This window comes from Bombus affinis, chromosome 2, assembly GCF_024516045.1.
Source record: "Bombus affinis isolate iyBomAffi1 chromosome 2, iyBomAffi1.2, whole genome shotgun sequence".
Lineage (NCBI taxonomy): Eukaryota > Metazoa > Arthropoda > Insecta > Hymenoptera > Apidae > Bombus > Bombus affinis.
This window is the reverse complement of record NC_066345.1, coordinates 1,939,936-1,958,358: the sequence shown is the minus strand read 5'-3', so window position 1 is coordinate 1,958,358 and position 18,423 is coordinate 1,939,936. Positions and strand designations below refer to the sequence as shown.

At 34.5% G+C, this 18,423-nt stretch overlaps 2 protein-coding genes across 7 annotated transcripts in view; one reads left to right on the top strand and one right to left on the bottom strand.

The window, feature by feature from the left end:
• The window catches only part of LOC126928391 (anosmin-1), a 35,692-nt gene that overhangs the window by 4,158 nt on the left and 13,111 nt on the right, over positions 1 to 18,423 (top strand). For 4 of the 6 annotated variants that reach the window (XR_007716638.1, XM_050744160.1, XM_050744157.1 and 1 more), the window contains exons 2-5: positions 1,793 to 1,917; positions 9,684 to 9,876; positions 11,282 to 11,611; positions 18,217 to 18,413. Coding sequence is in view for 5 of the 6 variants with exons in the window: in XM_050744160.1 (XP_050600117.1) it covers positions 1,793 to 1,917; positions 9,684 to 9,876; positions 11,282 to 11,611; positions 18,217 to 18,413 (845 nt within the window). In the remaining variant the exon portion in view is untranslated. Of the gene's footprint in view, positions 1 to 1,252; positions 1,482 to 1,792; positions 1,918 to 9,683; positions 9,877 to 11,281; positions 11,612 to 18,216; positions 18,414 to 18,423 lie in introns of all 6 variants that reach the window. The other 2 variants (XM_050744154.1, XM_050744149.1) reach the window with 1 other exon arrangement.
• LOC126928579 (uncharacterized) lies at positions 11,652 to 18,221 on the bottom strand. The gene is made up of 5 exons (XM_050744229.1): positions 16,447 to 18,221; positions 14,828 to 14,927; positions 14,616 to 14,720; positions 13,259 to 13,414; positions 11,652 to 12,742 (listed from the first exon to the last, which is right to left on the bottom strand). The coding sequence occupies exons 1-5, from the start codon at positions 17,229 to 17,231 to the stop codon at positions 12,686 to 12,688; spliced, it is 1,203 nt and encodes a 400-aa protein (XP_050600186.1). The 5' UTR covers positions 17,232 to 18,221; the 3' UTR covers positions 11,652 to 12,685.

Sequence of the window (18,423 nt, the reverse complement as noted above, 5' to 3'; positions counted from 1 at the left end):
TTAGTAGCGAAACCCGAGTTACTAAAGTAGAAACATCCATCTGTTTATACAAAATGTCGCGCTACACTGTCAGCAATTTGTGCACTTAAGAATACGTTAGAATTTTGTAAATACAAATCGCGTACTTTCGTGAACTGTTTGCGTTCATTAACTGCGGATTTTTATGCAAATTCGTATTTTTCGTAAACGTAATCAGGCGGATGGAATTACTGTACTTTGAATATTTCATGTAATTTCACATGCCATGCACATCTTTGCAATTTTAAATTTCCTACAAATGCATAAAACTCTGTCAAAATTGTATCCAGCAATCGTTATACCAAAATTAATATGTACGTATATCCCATACACACGCATACTTGTACGCTACTCATATGGCTTTTAACTGCGGAACATTCAAAGTAGATATTATCAAGTAGGATATATTGAAATTTCCTTTAGCAATTTATGTTTTGTTTCGTTAATAGAGAAGTAGAACAGAAAGTATAGAACGTTGTTTCTTTTATTTAATTAAAGTTATAATTAAAGCATTGTACTGAAAGTGATAAAGTATGTAAATATAATCGTAAATAATTATATCTCGTTATCTTCGTCGTCTTTAATAAATTCACAAAATTCTACTTATACTATATTTATACACACACACACACACAAAAGACGCGCGCGCGCGGTATACATATGTTATACATACATGTGTATATGCACATATATTTGGGTTTTAAAATTGATTTTCTAAAAAACGAAGCCTTAAATGAAAAAATGTTATTCTTTCTTTCCTACTCATCTTTTCATGTAGAATCACCCTCTGGTCGCTTGTACCACCAGTTACCAAACAGCTTAGTGTTGATAGTATCGATTGCTTTATTTCGTGTATTTCGATTTTGTCTGTGACATAGTTCTCAGCTCCGTGTAAATTATTTTTTCGTAATCTATGATTGGTCGTTATAACCGGATTTACAAGTAACATACTTATATCTTTTCCATTATTAATTGAGCCATTCACAGGATAAAGTGGTTAATTTCACTTTCGAAATTTTTCAAATTTTGGTGCCTTTGCAAAGCACTCACTTTATTTATCGATACATATCGATATCTGATATAATTTCATCAATGTTTTTATATTTTTTGTCTCGCAGAATTAACCGATTTAGCAAAGAACCGACTCAATTGTTTGTACAACACGCGTAACATATTAAATATTCATAAGTTCGTATCAGTCTGTTAATTATACTTGCAATACTTCATTCGATAGGTATTTTGACGATGATCTGTATTTGATTGTATCGTCCTTGCCCACAAAGATCAAAATTGCAGTATCAGGAAGCGTCTCTGGCTATGAAAAGAATGTGATAATCAGACTATAGATTTTTACGTAATTGTAAAAGACTTAAGGATAAATTTAACAGACTATTCGGAATATACATATTACTCTTCAAACAGAATGTCCCACAGCATCGAGGGTTTCGCAAGTCCTTCAAAAGGTAAATCCTGCCAAGATCTGATTCTTTTAACCGTATCCATGAAAAATTGCGGCATAAAATAATTTGCATAAAAATTCGCAGTCTAAAGATAATAGCTGTTCACTTTTCTTTCGTCTATATTGCCAGTGTATAATATGTCATGTTTGGAAAGTGTATTGACTTACTGGTATTCGTATCGGTATCAACCTTTCGAAAAAAAAGTAAATGTAATTCGATTCGTTTTAAGCTCATCGCGTTTTGTTTCATCGAAGTTGAAATTTATTTCGCTCGCCATCATGTGTTATTCAATATTACCGTTAATTTTTTCGCAGAATGGTGGCTTTGGTGGTTACTTTTACCAGGATGTCTCGCATCTTGGACCAAGTACATCGAAGAGTACGACACTATCAGAGTTGCTAGATGCGATGTTCGTTGCGGTGGCAATTATCCTGATGAAGTAAGTACTCCAACGTGTAAATACATTCTACACATCAAAATTACTGCTAATTTACTACTGCTAATACTAATATTCCCACTATTAATACTATTTAATACTCTGAACATTTCACGAATACAACTAATACTACACGTATCTGTGTGCAACGGCGAATAATTTAAAGAGCAACTTGCCGGGTTCTGGAATGCTTATGCGATAAATTGCCAAAAGCAGAACGAAATATTTGTATATTTTAAAGCCCATTAAAATTTTAAGTTGTATCGAAGAAACAACTGTGGACTGTGGTATACAATTCTCCGAGTATAGACATATTTACAGAGATGTTTAAACAACCATCCATTGATACTTTATTCTCTGTATTTGTTAGTCCTAGAATTTGGTTGTTCCAGTCGAGTCTGATTGGCTTAAATCTTTTCAGCCTTCCAATCGTTTGATTCTTGTTCGGTAGATTCGACGACGATATAAGTATGATGGAATAAGTTTTTAATCTGACAGCACGTGGAGATCTCCGACGATTCATTTTATCGATCGTCTATCAACATCAACTGTCTATCGATCGTGCGATCGATCGAAGATGTGAAAGTGCCGCAATGTCTGCGTATGTTGACGTCGTTTGATTCTTCCGTCCTATGTACGGCTAGTGTAATTGAATTATTCTATACTAAGAGGACCACGTGGCGACGGTACCTATATCCATGTAAGATACTTTACGTCTCTTCTATAAGATCCAATTCCGACCGAATCTGAAGTATCGAGCGCTTGAGTTAATGCAAATAACGTAATACAAATACATACAGTGGCTGATGAAAGTGTTCATGAAACATTTAGCATAGTTTATGAATGTATTTTAAGTATTACACGAAACTTTTTGAAATTTTAATGACATTGCAATCGTGTAAGACACGATTATCCTGACTATAATAGCAAAATTTGAAGTTTAATTAGTAAATACGTATGGAAATTCTGTATTTGTTTGTAATCAAACATTCAACGTCATGCATTATAGTCGCAATTTTAAAAAATTGTGCGATATACGAATGAAATTTTTTAAAGGATCGACATTGCTATCGTTTTTCGTAATAAAGTCCGGTAGAGCTGGTCAATGGCCCCAGATTATCCTCGCGGCGTAAGGATACATCCGCTCCTACATTACTTGCAAAAAGTAGGCCAATAAGTACGCTGACCAGTTCCTTCGACCGTTCGATTAATGTATATCCCTGTTACGGCAGCAAAATGCACGGCAGTCCTTTGGAGTCACAGTGAATTTATAGACCTATAATTATAAGACATATAATTATGCAAACAATATAATACAAAATTGCACAACGTTGCCAAAATTGCTTTAATATCAAATCCGAGTCAATGATGTGATAATCATCTGCAGTACTGTATAAATAAAAAAGAAAGATACATGGTTTGTGGGTTGGGCTAAATAATAACAGGCCGCCGCGGCCGGCAAAGCTAGCGTAAAGTAGTTTTCGATGCATCGATTGATGTATGGAACGTTGTATTTTGATTCATTTGGTAAAAAATGTGATCATTGACCGTCATTGACAAATTCTTTACAGAACGAACATTTTTAAGGTAAATTTTAAAGTAAATCGTTAAATAATACACGTAGTATTAAACGTAAATTGCTTGATGATTTGAATTCCAAAGCGGAACTATGGTTATACGTATTAGAAAAGGTTGCTCAAAATGTTAACCTTAACAAGTTACTACAAGGCCATCGAAATCGGCGAGGTGTCCACCGTTTTGCATAACTGGCGAAAAATTTATTTAAGAAACCGCATCTCTTCTTTATGGGTTCGTTACCGTTCGACGTAACTTTCGCAGCATCATAAAAATATTTTATAGCGGAACCTATAATTATGCAAACAATGCAATACAGAATTACACAATATCGTCAAAATTCATGGTAATTACGTAGGAGGTATACTTAATCGATCTCAATGACGTTGATATATGTGGTCGAGGTCAGTGTTCTAAGTAATTCCAAATATACAAAAATACGTACGTTAGACATGAAAATAGAGATTGAAGTAAAAACTTATTTAATACGTGAGCCGCTTATTTGATAATTTAAAAACCACTCTGGCCTGTTGTAAATTTCGATTGGTTCGATATTATATAAAATTTTCTGTTTGATACATAGCTCTCAAATCTGAAGCCATTCCATTCCCATCTTCAGTCTTCGTTCACTTTTACTCTCAGCTTTCACCCTCTTCACCTCCTTACATTCTAACGTATCTTCCAAAATCTCCTCCAATTCACATAATCCCGATTTACGTCTTCCTCTCGCCCTTTATTACCTCTCACATTCGTCATTTTCCCTTTTTCAGTCCAAAAGTGCCCTCAATTAGCGATAGACTCAAATATTACGTTATAAATAGAAACATTGATGAGGTAGGATCGTAGCAAGTATAGTTTTATTGTCTCTTTATCTTAATGTCACTTTATGATTAAATATATATCTGCTTTTTATTCATTTTTGCCTGCCGGCTATAAAACGAGATTGATTTACATGGATTTCTTATTCTCATAGTCATCCAAGTTCGACATACACTAGGTTGTTACATATATATATATATATATATTTGAACTTACTCTTAATTATGCCTTAGTTATTTAAATTAAATGTAATCTGATAGTTCCATTGTCTGTCTCCTCTATTCACTTTACCTCTCTTCCTCACCCACTCTCATACACTCCTTCTTTCTTTCTAATTTCGTTAACCATTCTTTCATCTTCTCTTTGTCTCAACAATTTCCTCTAATGTTATTCTTCTGTCCTCAATTCCTCTACATTCTTCCACCCAGTGGTTCAGTGTTCCCAATCCTCCTTCGCATAAAACACACCACCTCCGTTCTTTTACCATACAAAATATCTATTTGCCTCTTTTATACTTTTGCACCTAATCTTAGCAAGTTGCACTAATCTTAGTTTCTGACTCCCTTGTCCCCTTTTTCTAAATAATCTGATAATCTACTCAATCTACGATATTTATATTTCCCATTATAACTCCATCTCTGAATCTAATTATATCGCATTTGTAGTTGCACCTGCCTATCCCTGCCTGCCAACAGGCAACATTTCAATATAACGACATGGTCGCAGTAACGACTTTGTTCGCAGTTTTGTGAAAGCTAAAGATACGACTACTTGGGGAAAGGATATTTTAATGTCTTTGATATATACGCAAAATACATAGATTACCTAATATCGAAAAATATATAAAATATCTAAAGTATAGTTCCAGATAGTACAAGTAAAGTATAGTAGTACGGCTCGCGTGTAACTCAGATTCAGTGACAAGCAGTTATTGTATCTAGTTGAACTTCTCTTTCCATTTGTCGCGTTCAACTGATGATCAGATTATACGGTCTTGTTGCGGAAGAGAAGAGAAATAGAAAATGGGAATAAGCGAAAGAGCAATCCTGCCGAGTACCAAAGCACGTGGTCGGTATTATGCTATGAATCATCGTTCTAATGCATGAAGATGTTACATAGTATACATGGAGTCCTCCATGGAGGCGAAATGTGTCGTGTTTAAGTTAATGCAATCGACGAGACGATAATCTCGTACATACAGCGTTTAAGCTCAAACCATTTTCCTTGGCGTTTAAGCTACGTGTATATAAAATTAATTAAGTACAATATGTACCTATAAATCAAACCAAATTCAATATTCAAGGTGCACTTCTTAGGATTCGAATGCTACTAATAAAATAGAAACGATTCGTTTATTCTACAAGGTGTTGGAAAATGATTTATCACGAGTATCGTAACGTTATTCTATACACCTCTTGTTGAGGGTGTGCAAAAGGTCTACGAAAATTCTCTTGATTGTATTGTATTTGTTTTCTTTGCAACGTGTTGCAATTTTGCAATCGTGTGCAGGAAAAATAGCATCTATTGTCGCATGTTCGAGACTACTTTGTATGCTGCGTCCTAATTTCTCACTAACAATAAGTGTACGTTACCAACGTATCTTCTATGTAAATTTTAAAATTGATTTCGGAAATTTTACTATTACATATAATCACGGTAATCATGTCAAATAGTGTTAACGAAATTTCAAAAAGTTTCGTGTAATTCGTGTAATATATTATACATACGAAAGAATTCTGTGGCAAGTATTCGAGTACTTTCGTGACCCACTGTATTTGTATTTGTATTATCAAGCTGAATTCGTGTCGTTTTTTCAAAGGTCTAACTTGAAGTTATTAGACAGTTTAAATAATTAGTATAAACATCTATAGTTAACTACTTTACCGTTCGAAATACGGAAATTATTACAGCAAGTTATCCACAACCGTCCCTGCCCTTGTAAATAACTTCATATTAAACTGTTATACTTTTTCTTAACGTGACTTTTCGTCGTTTTTCTTCAACATCTTTGCATTAATGCTCCTCCTATGAAATTTCTATTCATCCAGATTTATGTACATTATTGTCATAAAGAGCATCCTTATTATCAAAATGATTTTGCATGATGCAATTATCGATCGAATAATTGAACTTACCAAAGATGATCGGTGTTGATGCGCTAGCAATGTGGGGACTAATACTATAGTTTATTTTTAGCCTCCGGATCATAAAAGGAGCTCCGTGTACAATTGTTTTACCTATTTCCTTGTATTCTCACTTGATCACTTGATCATCTACACATACGTCCGTTCATTCACACACATAAGCACAATGTGGGGATTAAGAATGATTGAAAAAGTTGCTTGTAGAAATTCGGGCTCTAGTATAGTATTGGCACTGGAAAATATTCGACTAGAATGACACCTTTTAATGGTTCTCTAGATCACCAAAGCCGGAAGTGGTGTACAAAATCTCAGCCAATTTGTTGATGCGTGGATTTTGACAATACCCTTTTTAAAATTTGGTGCTCTTAATCCATTGTATGGACCACTCTGCATGCATTTGTATCGTGAATATTCGGGTTAGGTTGGGATTATTTTATATTTTCCGGCCGGATAAGCGATAAGCAGCAAAATTAACATTTGGAGCTCTATTAATGTGACGTTACTTGTCGTTTACCTCACATGTATGATGACGATTCTACGCGGATTTCTACAGTCGAAACCTTCGTTGGCCAAATGTTCACAAGACTGAATTCTCAAAACCGTTCATTTCGACTTTAGCGACCTAAAATGGCCCCGAAAGGACACAATCGGAACAAAAAATTTATAGCGCACATAAGTTCAGCTAAGCTTGTGGATTCTAAACTCGAGGAAGAAGGTTCGAAAGATAACGCAACCCGGATCTCAGTGAATGCAACCGAAAGCCTTGGTAAATGAATAGAGAAAATTTGCATATAAGGTCTTTAACGATTATGGCCGTTTCATGATCCTGTTTCTGATTGCCATCCAGTTAGTCGGTGTCGTGCTTCTTGCATTACTTCAGAGACAAAAAGAACGAATTCTAGGACACTTCCCTTTCTCCTGCCACAATATCAAAGGATATTTTAAGAACAGTAAAGAAATGTTCTCCTTACGTAACGTCACAAATGAGATACATACGGTCGGTCACAAAAATCTCTCGATGAAATTACATTACTTCTTAAATGTAAAGCGTTATGAAATAATGAAAACCTCGGCTCCACTAGAACTATTTAAACAATTTTTTTTTCTTTGTTTAACATCAAGTTTTGGATCATTAGCGACGTGTACCGACAAGTTCATTAATGACAGTTAAATGGAATGGTAAAGGCGTTTATCGCTCTGGGTAAATTTGAATAGATTCTCAACATTCTTTGTATCGTGGAAGGATTCCTTCGGTGATTTGAGAAGGTTGGCCTGATTTCGCGAGGTTTCAGTTTCTTTACAAAAAATCAATATATATTCAAGAGGACATTGGCACATGCTGCAGTGGGGTGGGGGTATTCTCTATAGAAGGAATTCGTGAGAAAGTCTCGTGTGGCCAATCTGGATCCTGTATAAAATGACCTGGCTCCTTCTATCGAAGGATCTTCGCACCGCGTCATGGAAGCAGTTCCATGAATTTTGTTGGCACGTTAAGACACATAGCGTTAAAACGTTCTAGACGATCTATTCGCTTCCATTTTTATCAGGCAAATCGATAACGATTTGCAAATTTTAGCTTGACGATATACAGAAGAGAAGCTGGGATATTTTATCCTGCCGGCGCAATCTGCTGTTTACAACACTGTTTGCAATGTATTAAGTCACTAAGCGAATAAGCTAGGAAATTACCATAATGACGGCCACTTTCCAGATAACTATTACCAATCGTATACGTGTGTGGATTACGAAACTGAAAATTCATACATTCGTGATAATTTTCGTGACTAAGTTTGCATTAAAAATATTAATATTGTACAATAGCTAGAAATAATATTCGCACATACCTTTGCTTCTAATCAGGTATCTTTTAAACAGATTCTATATATTTAATTTTCATAGTATCAAATTAGTATAGTCTCGTGAAACTATTAAACGAGGCAAAATTTAATACATTTCGACCTAATTAATTGATATGTAATTATATAATATACAGGATGTGACAGAACATGTGGCACGTGAGCTGATTGTATATCTAACAACAATGAAAAAATATTCATATAAACGTACCGTGTATCTGTCTTCGTGTATGAGACAATTTTCTTTTCTGATTTTGTCTTATCTGATCACCTTTAGAGAAGTTGCTGAAAATCACCACCTTGCATTTCAAGGCAAATCTGTAAACGTTTTGTACTTTGAACGATTACTGATGTTTCCCGAATTTGTTAAAAAGCTTGTTCTATTCTGATTCCTGATATTTCAACATTTTCAATAAAGTTTGCTCTGTTTGTAAAATTCGTTAGATCTCATAAAGCAAGACAGATGGAGGATATGTTTAGAGAATCTTTTTTCATTGTTTTTAGATATACAATCAGCCGAGGAAACGAGTTCCGCGCGTTCTATTACACTCCGTATAATAAGTACAATAGTGTTCAATACGTTTTATGTAGACATTGTATAGAAGGGCATTGTATATTAATACACTGCTGACGAGAAACGTGAGAATCGACGATTTTCACTTCATAAACATTGGCATATTTTCGAAAAATAGGCGGGAACTGCGGCAAAATTTATTTCACAGTATACCGCCAACAATGGGTTAAAAATATACGTAGAATGATCCACCGAAATGAAGATGTTACGTCGCAAAAGGCAAGAATAGGATTTCTTCACAGTTATGGAAATTCTTCTTCTTTTGCTAGGCAACGTAAACAGTTTAAGTAAGAAGGCAACGTTCCCGGGAAGGTGTGTCCACAGAAGTCGGATAGCACAAGAGTGACGCATCCTATATCGTCAAAGATAAATTTTTTCAATGATTAGAGACGTATTTTAATGAAAACCATATTGTGTAGGCTAGCGAGAGACTTGTTCGAGGAAACGTAAAACGGAGAAATGTTTGAGATTGAAATTTGTTTAAGTGTACGAACTCAACACGTTCAGATATCAGAAAACAATAACTTTTTTTCTTTGAAAATGTTACTCGTACGAAGACGAATATCAGTAAATGTGGAGGGACAATTTTAATTTTAATATAAATATCATTTCTGGATGTTGAAAACGAAACAATTTAACCAGAAAGAGATAGAATCTTCCCTGATATATATATATATAATATTTAACAATTTTTTATTTATATTACTTTCTCTTTTTTGTATATTTATTTTCTTATGCAGAATATATAATATATTGTACATACATGTGAGTATAATCGTTCGATGTATTGTTTTGTTTTAGTGTATGGAAAATTGCTTGGCATCCAATTACACAAAACCTGGTCACTGTCCTGATAAAGCATCCATGTCACCCTTTGAAGCTGTTTGTTTGATAGCTTGCGTCGATGACTCTCGTTGCCCAGATTTAGCAAAATGTTGCAGACATGATTGCGGTGTCACATGCATGCATCCCGTCGGTTTAGACAATGTAACTGGTACGCATTAGATTTTATTTGTCATTTATAATTAAGGTTTCTTTACACGAACGTAATTTCTCTAATTTACGATATAAAACTATTAATTGTACGAGAGGGAGCGCGCGTGTATTAGTGTGATTGTATCTGCAGGTGATGCGCTTGTAACACTGATTTTGCATGATTTACGAATAACTAATTAATTTACAAGATTTTTTCAGTAAAGATACTGATGCCTACTATTGTATCAATAAATAAACTACTGTTTAAACATTCGTAAAAACTCTTCCCGGTAATAACTTTTTAATAAACGGGCAGTCCCAACTGAAACCTTCTCAACAATATTTAAGGTGACTACAATGGTATATCAAAAAATTATTGGAAATCAGAGGTGGCTGTCTTTTTATGAATGCTTATCAACGAGGGGAACAAATGCGCTGGCGATTACAAAAATGGTCTAATTCTAAAACTTAAAAAATTCTTACTTTATAGAGATATCCGGAACTTACTCCGTCTGGCTGGATTAAGACACTCGAGGATTTTCGTTTACAAGTTTTCGAAGAAAAGACACCAAAATTGGCATGCCCATGTCTACAATTATAATTAACTCGATGTTTCCGAAGGGTTAAAACGATTAATAGATTCACATATATGCTCACATTACGTGTATTCTGTGCGATTTTACACTTTTAAATTTTCTATAAATGCATAAAAAAACGCAGTCTAGAAATAAGCTGAGCGTAACTCTGCGCTTTATCGAAAACCAAAACCACCACTTTGCCTAATTATAGTCCGAAGCATCCATATCCCGGTACAAAGGACCACTTTCTCTTCACAAAGGTGTATACAATATACAATAGAGGTGTACAAACGTACGTGATACCATAGAAGCACGGTAATTACAAATTCACTGCATTCAATGAAAACCAATGGACAAGCAGAATTTCGAACGCTGTGCTTGAAAAATCATTAACAGACCAGCATTCCAGTCTCTTGAGCTTCAAGCTTTTTAAATTATTTCATATCTGACCGAGAATTTTTTTTTTTTTTTCAAGACACACAAGCTTTTGCAACAACAGTTTATAAGTCTAGAACAGTATATTACAGCGTATTTCGACAGCAGTTGACTCAAGCAAGTCATTCGATACAGGCCTTCCTGAAAGACTAAATGTTATGCGGCATTCCCTCGTTGAAACACAGTTACTGTCATTAATATTCGGACACAGCACTATCTCTGTATTTGTTGTTTCGTGTAAGAAGAGATGATGTAAATATCGTGTTGCTTATCCTGGGAGGATTTCATTCGTTTATCGTAGATTGAAATTGCAAACTGTTCGTGGTCCAAACTTTTCAGCGAGAATTGTACAAATTTACGCACAAACCAAGATAAAATTCACATTTTTGCATTTTTCTTTTTTTTTTTCAGATTTACCCGTGATACCCAGGAATGTCCAAATCAGGCAACAAAAGAACAACTTGGTTTTTTTGACTTGGTATAATTCTAAGGCACAGCGTATCGATGAATCTACCGGAATCAAAGGTGTGAGGTATTTGGTGGAGGAACGACATTTACTTGGACCAAGGTACCTGGAATCTAGATCAAGTCCATGGATTGTTCGTCACGTTTCATCGAAGTCACACGCAACGATTCGAGAACGATTAAAGACAGGACACTGGTATCAATTTCGTGTAGCAGCCATCAATGCAAATGGATCCCGAGGATACTCGGAGCCTTCCAAACCTTTTAAAACAAAAGGTAAGCGTTACATTATTATTATAGCGTGCGATAAACTCGTCGTGTTACGATTGGTTCACGTTTATTGTTAAATGTAGACTTAGCTTTAGAAGGGAATGGCTTCAAAACCACTTAATTAATATCGCACAGTCTTTGCAAACGAGTTAGTTCCAACTATCCAGCAATTGCTCCTCGAGGGAACTTGCTATTCTTCCGCGAGAATCCGAGCAATACGCGCAAGTTAGAGAACGAAAAGAATTCATCCAAGGTTTCTCTGCGTTACTCTTATTGCATCCAAAGAACAACGCAAATACGTACGAAACATGCTTATTCCAGTTTTGAAGCGAGCAGCACGTTGTCCTGATCTAAAATCAGATCTCTGCAAACTTGTTTCCAGATGGAAATAGTCCGTGAAATTAACTATTACTTGGTATCTCAATTACCAAACAAAATTACTAGCTATCTATAAACACTTATCGTGACAAGGAATCAATTTAACAAGCAGTCAAGTTTAGTTGGGGAAAATTTGTCTTTAGTTTCCTGTAACCATTTTAAGTCACTTCCTTTTTTCGTCGTTTATTCTGAAAAATATCCTGCTTTGAAAATATACGTTGCAAAAGACGTGGAAATCACGCAGGGAAAAAATCAAAGTGCACACAGCGAACGTTGTTATTCTTCCTACTGAAGTCGATGCAACAACTTCTGTGCCACGACTCGAAATATGATGAAAGATTATCGCCAATGAGTATTGTACGTGTACTGGATTTTTGCCGATCATTTGTGTTATTTAATGGTCAACAGAAGCGAAAAACTGTTCGCGGTAATTCAATTTGTGAGTACCACAATCTTATCTTGAAATCGAAATTAAACGAATATTGTAGTTATTGTAGAAATGTAATACATTTTTAATTTTGATCTTTATTTTTACCGCCATATTTATTGTTTTATCGCATAAAATATAATCATATTCTTCAAACGTTAATATTACATTGCAATTAAATAAATACTTTGCTTACGATGCTATATTTAATTATATTGTAGAGACTAATTAATGATTAAGATATGTTACGTCGTATAACGTTATAATATTCAATTTTAATCAGGTCTTGATTTAAGAAACAATAAGCATACGGAATATGCTTGATTTAGGATCTAGAAAAACGGTGAAAGAATAGTTAAGTAGAGAGTAGTTAATTAAATTATCAATAATTATATATAGGTGCGCTGTATAAAAGTTAGGCCCGGATTAAAAGAGGTCTAGAGGAGGGGAGCTATAGCCATGAGCCTAGTCATTCAAGAATCGTCATTTCCCAAAGAAATTTCCCATTGAAAAGATTTTCCTAAATGCGAATAGAAACTAAATTTTATTTCACATTTACGTAAATTTATTTCATCTTTAATGCCTCCCCTCGTCTTTCTACGAAAGGGCTCAACGCTGGGTCCATAGTCCCAGAGACCGCCAAAAGCTTCAATCCGTCCTTGCCTAAAGCAAATCGATCAAATTGCGCTATTATACGTTAAACATAAAAATACAATAACAAAAGAAATTCTATATAAAACATTTGGCAATTGGTCGATTGATTCGATTTACTTCTGGACGTATTGTATGTAACAGGTAGCATAATTATCAAGTAATAGTAATTATTATTATTAAGGCAGTACACTTACCGACATGAATGACGACAAAGTTAAATCAATGTGTCGAGAGTTAGATAATTTGCACTGTAGTTTGTTGGCAGAAATTATCATAAGAAGTGCACGTTGCAGTGGTACGTCGTGCAAATACCACTTTTCATATATTACATCGTCAGCTACTGCGTTACTCTAAGAATTTCGAATGGATATTGATACGTTGTACAATTATACAATTATATATGTATATATAACGCATTATTACGTGTAAATATATCAATCTTATTACGTAAACTATATTAGGTGTACAAATGAATAATTCGATTTTTTCACAGATTCAAGATGCATTTTTAAAAAGAGTGAAACAAATTTTCCACTCAAAATAACCACCATCGTTTTCTATAACTTATAAATCGTATTTCAGGCAGTCGATGAATTCCACTTTATAAAGAATATGCCTTTTGTTACGACAAAGTGGTCCAGCTATTTTAAAAATTTCATCACATGGTTGAAAGTGATCGCATCGATCGAAACAGGTGTTAGTTTGATGGAGCAATGTCGGCTGAATATACCAGATATTGCCCAACTTCCCATCTGAGATTCGTTGCGATGTCTTTCGCATCAAAAGCAACCTATGGTCTGGCGCTATCATGCAACAATCCTATAGGACACCCACCTCTCTTCTCTCTGGATCTTTCCCACTTCGTGTAGGTGATTCGAACGATCCGCTGTATTACCTTTAGCTACTCCGCAAGCTGCTTTTGCGTTTGTATTGAACTCTCAGTCAGTAGTTGCTTTTAAAATCGTCGTGATCGCACTTTCGTGAGCTTCCAGAGCGTTGCTTGTCGATCAAATAGAAGTCGTCGCTTCTCAAATCGTTTGAACCAAAACGCACACTCATCGTACGATACAATACCTCCACCGAGAAAATTACAAATCAAATCGTAGGTTTTCTCCTTGTGCGAATTTATGAAAAATACAGTGGCAAATATTCATTTTTTCCCGTTCTTTCTTCCATTATTGACACTTACGAATTGACTATTTTTTTTTTCGGATTATATTGAAACTGCACCAAATGAAATGTCGTTTTTAATAGTAAGATGTTAAGAGTACGTAGCGACAAAAAGGCGGGAGGAACCATTTCATTTTACCGTCAATCTTTTTACGTTTAAACAAAATTTTAGTTATTCATTTGTATACCTGATATTATTAAAATTTATAGATGTATATAAATTTAATGTTTATATATGTGTATACAGTGTTTCTTGTTTATTGCATTGCTATTACCAAAATATATATCTTATTAACCAAGAGAGATTAACTAGCAGAAAACAATATCACATTGTTCATCAATATCATACTGTAAGTCATTATACCATTTAAAAAATCTTACCGCGTCGAGTAGCTCTTGGATACAATAGCACAATATATAAAATTGTATCAGCGCACCAATTGTATACAATATAATTAAACATTTCTCGGAAAACATATTAGTACTCTGAAAAAATAAATAGTTGTCCTCTGTACAAGATAAGCAATAACAGGAGAAGCAGAATTTGCTAGGAAACAAAATTCTGTATTAAGAAGTTGGAACTTAAAATATACCATTACGAACATAAAACTTAGAAAGCAGAACCGGAAAACGTTGTTTATGTAATGAACTCCGACGTTTAGAAAAAGCAATTTCTTCAACATAACAGCAATCCTACAATAATTACGAAATTTTATTACGACGATAAATGTTAAACGATGTTACCACATCTACAAAGTCATCAAAATTGGAAAATTTCACAAAATTTCATGTATATTATATAAATTCTGTATATTTTTCAAATTATTCATTTTTCATATTATTGTGTTTTATTTGATATTATCATGTTGAGGCAAGAAAAATGTTTCAATATCTCTTCAAAATACATTATTACTTCAAGACAAATTAATGTATGTTTTTCTTGTTAGTACTTTTGGCTATATAAAAATTATGTATGTTTAAAGTTTTCATAAAAAATCTCTCGAGATATTCAATATATGTGAAAAGAGCAATATTTTCGTGAATATTTATTCCTAAAGTAAAATTAAAATGTACAGCAAACGCGATTGTCAGATTGCAAACTTGTTTGTCATCAAAACTTGTTAACATATCGCTTAAGTCTTAATCGTGTATCATCATACCACTTCAAATCGATCATATTTTCATCTCGAATTATACATATACTACGCCTATATAAAATCAAAGGATATTTAAGTTGTGAAAGGATATTTCTCTATTTAAAAAGAGTACAAATCTTTAAAACTGATAACTCTTTTGTTTTTTCTTTCGTCTTAATCTTAACAGGCGTCCACATAATCAATATTATTATCAATATATCACGGTTCTCAACATTATAGATATACAGTCGTCCACATCAATGTACGTGCAATATAATATTCTCAATATTATTGAACTGAACATCGACGAGAGTGTTCTCGTCGATTTTTACTCCGCGTGGAAACACATTTCTTTTTCTTGAAAGCCACTTCTGTAGTCTTTCCACTGATAATGTTAAAATAATGGCTTTCTTTTAATTAGGCGTCGCTAAATGCTAACTCGAAACGCAATGTATCTTCGATAATGTTGAACGTACAAGGAAAATGTAATTTTTCATCAAACACTGACAACATTGTATCGACAATATAGAGAGATTTTTGCGTAACACGATATTGAGAACTCCGAAATATTGACAATATTGAACGCTCCGCATATAATTGTAAAGATCAACATGGAATAGACGATCAATTTTTACAGTAATGAGCTATTAGAATAGAGCGTTTATTTGTTCGAGTGCGAAACGTAAAGAAAAAAATAATACCGTATATGTAATGCGAAATAGTACTGGAAGAAAACGAAAGTGCAAACGCTGTACGACTTTTAACGTGCTAATAACGTTGTACGATTTGCGGCCAACTACTAGCGCCGCTCAGGAATTGTAGCATACACGGCAATGCACGTAGCAGTTACGTTACAAAGCAGTACACTTTTTACACGATAAAACTCGAACAAACCAGAAATTATCAATTGTATAAGTATTTCGTTTACGTTTTAACGCGACGCTATCGTGCAGGTATTCATGAAACAAACTTATCGTATAATAAAAATACTTTTGCGCTTATACCTCTACGAGCTAATATATACTTTTATTTCTATATATCATGAATATTTATACCGATCACGTTCTTATACTTACTCAACTACAGTTTCGTAATGGCGGGTCAACACTCTCATTTCTTGGATCATCCGTTTTTTCCTAAAGGAGACATTCTGCCGGGTACTATCGTTGTACGAACCGTTTAAAGTTTCCGGTTTCTGTTCGAATATCGTCGCAAATTTCATTCGAAGATACTTGTATTGAGCCGTCGTTAACAGAATGATGTACATCGTGTAGATATCTAAACTAATCTTTCTGATTAGCGTGTATGTACCGCCGACGATCTGGAAGATGACACCGCCAACGAAAACGTTGAGTGAGAAAGGTTCCTTGGATAGAACGAATGGCACTCGATAATCCGAATAACGGAACTCGTTCTTCCGGAAAACCTCGATAAGCGGCAATGATATCCAAAGAGCGAGCGAACCAACACTAGCAACCGTATAAATTTTCAACGGCTTTTCCATTGGTTCCAGTGCGCTAACTATCATATTCCGAAGTATTTTATTGCCCTCGATGAGATGGTTCAATTTTCCAATTAATCCACGTAGTAAATTCTTACGATTATGCATATAAATCATTAGCACGAGCACTTCTATCGCGATCACAAGGTTTACCGTTCCATCCTTCAGTGCTTTTTCCCTCGATACAGTCAAAATTCCGACAACGCAACCAATAAAATATGTCAGCTCTATTAACCAAATGATGATCGAATAGATTTTGAAAAAGATGGGTAATTTCGTTTCTCTGCTCGACATCGGCAAAACATTGGCCGAAAGCGTACTTAAAAAAATGTTAAAAGGATTCAAGTCTCGAAAATCCATTCCGCTGGCTAACTAATTCTTTTCGGTAGTAAGAACAAGAATATACGATACGTAATTAATTTGTAATTACAGATAGGTTCTCCGAGCTGTGTTCTCGTCTGTATCTCACTTCATCTTACCGTATTTGTACCGTACATTGTACAGTCATGATAACGACTAACAGACATAACAACGAGTTATTAGAACAAATTTTTCTTCGTAAATTTATTTCCATAAATTTTCTCTCCCTTTTATTTATGGAGGATTTCGTTACGTTTAATTCGTATAATATACAACAATACAAATACGAAACTGTCCTGGATAAATTAATACGTTATAGTTACGTAAAATGTAATAAAGATGTTGGATTTGTCACGTGGAACGAATCGAAAGTCAGCCGCAACGAAAATATGTAGTTGATCAAATATCTAATTTTTTAATAACTTCTTTACTGTCGTATTAATCTACTATCTACTATTATTATTAATCTACTATCGCTTAAAACGATATTTTAATAGCGAACGTTATGCTTTTCATCGATAGAGAGGCTCGCGAATGTTCTACCTGTCTGAAATATTTGATAATACTGCACCTTGTCATTCCATCGATGATCTGCTTATCCATTTATTATTTTTACCAGTAGCACCATACACTGGCGTGCATAATATATCATGTGCAATTTAAACTTCTTTCGGTTCGATCGTTCGTCGTGTAATTACAACTTTCTAGTTCTCCCTTTAATTATCTTTGTATGACAGAAGATAGCCCTGTATAGTTTATAATGGATAAACGTAGTGTATATTTATCACCGAGACATCAGAAACATCGCACAGGTACTACCCTTTGATGTAGAAATTTATGTATAAATTAACAATATCATAAATTAACAATAACGAAAACATGCAATTAGCTTTCACGAAGTTTTGCGACAGAAAATGGAGAAGAGAGGGAAGTTTTCTTTGCGGCTGTCATATTATAAATTTAAAGGGTAATTTATTATTTTTAGACCCACGGAATCCAAAAGAACCACAAAACTTGACTCTATCCGATGCGCGACTGGTAGATGGAAAACTGCGTATTACCCTAAGATGGAGTAAACCAGCTTCAGACGTGCCGATAACATTTTACAAAGTGTTTTGGAGCCGCCTTGTTCACGGACCGACTAATGATTCCATTCTCGTTTATCATAGAACAGTTCTGAAAGTAAGTTTTA

Excerpts from the sequence above, each read along its gene's own strand:
- LOC126928579 (XM_050744229.1), bottom strand. The coding sequence starts at position 17,231 with ATGGATTTTCGAGACTTGAATCCTTTTAACATTTTTTTAAGTACGCTT. Across the intron at positions 13,415-14,615 it reads TCCAAGAGCTACTCGACGCG|AGTAACGCAGTAGCTGACGA; the intron begins GTAAGATTTTTT and ends CGAAATTCTTAG. Across the intron at positions 12,743-13,258 it reads CTTTGTCGTCATTCATGTCG|ATCCTAAATCAAGCATATTC; the intron begins GTAAGTGTACTG and ends CCGTTTTTCTAG.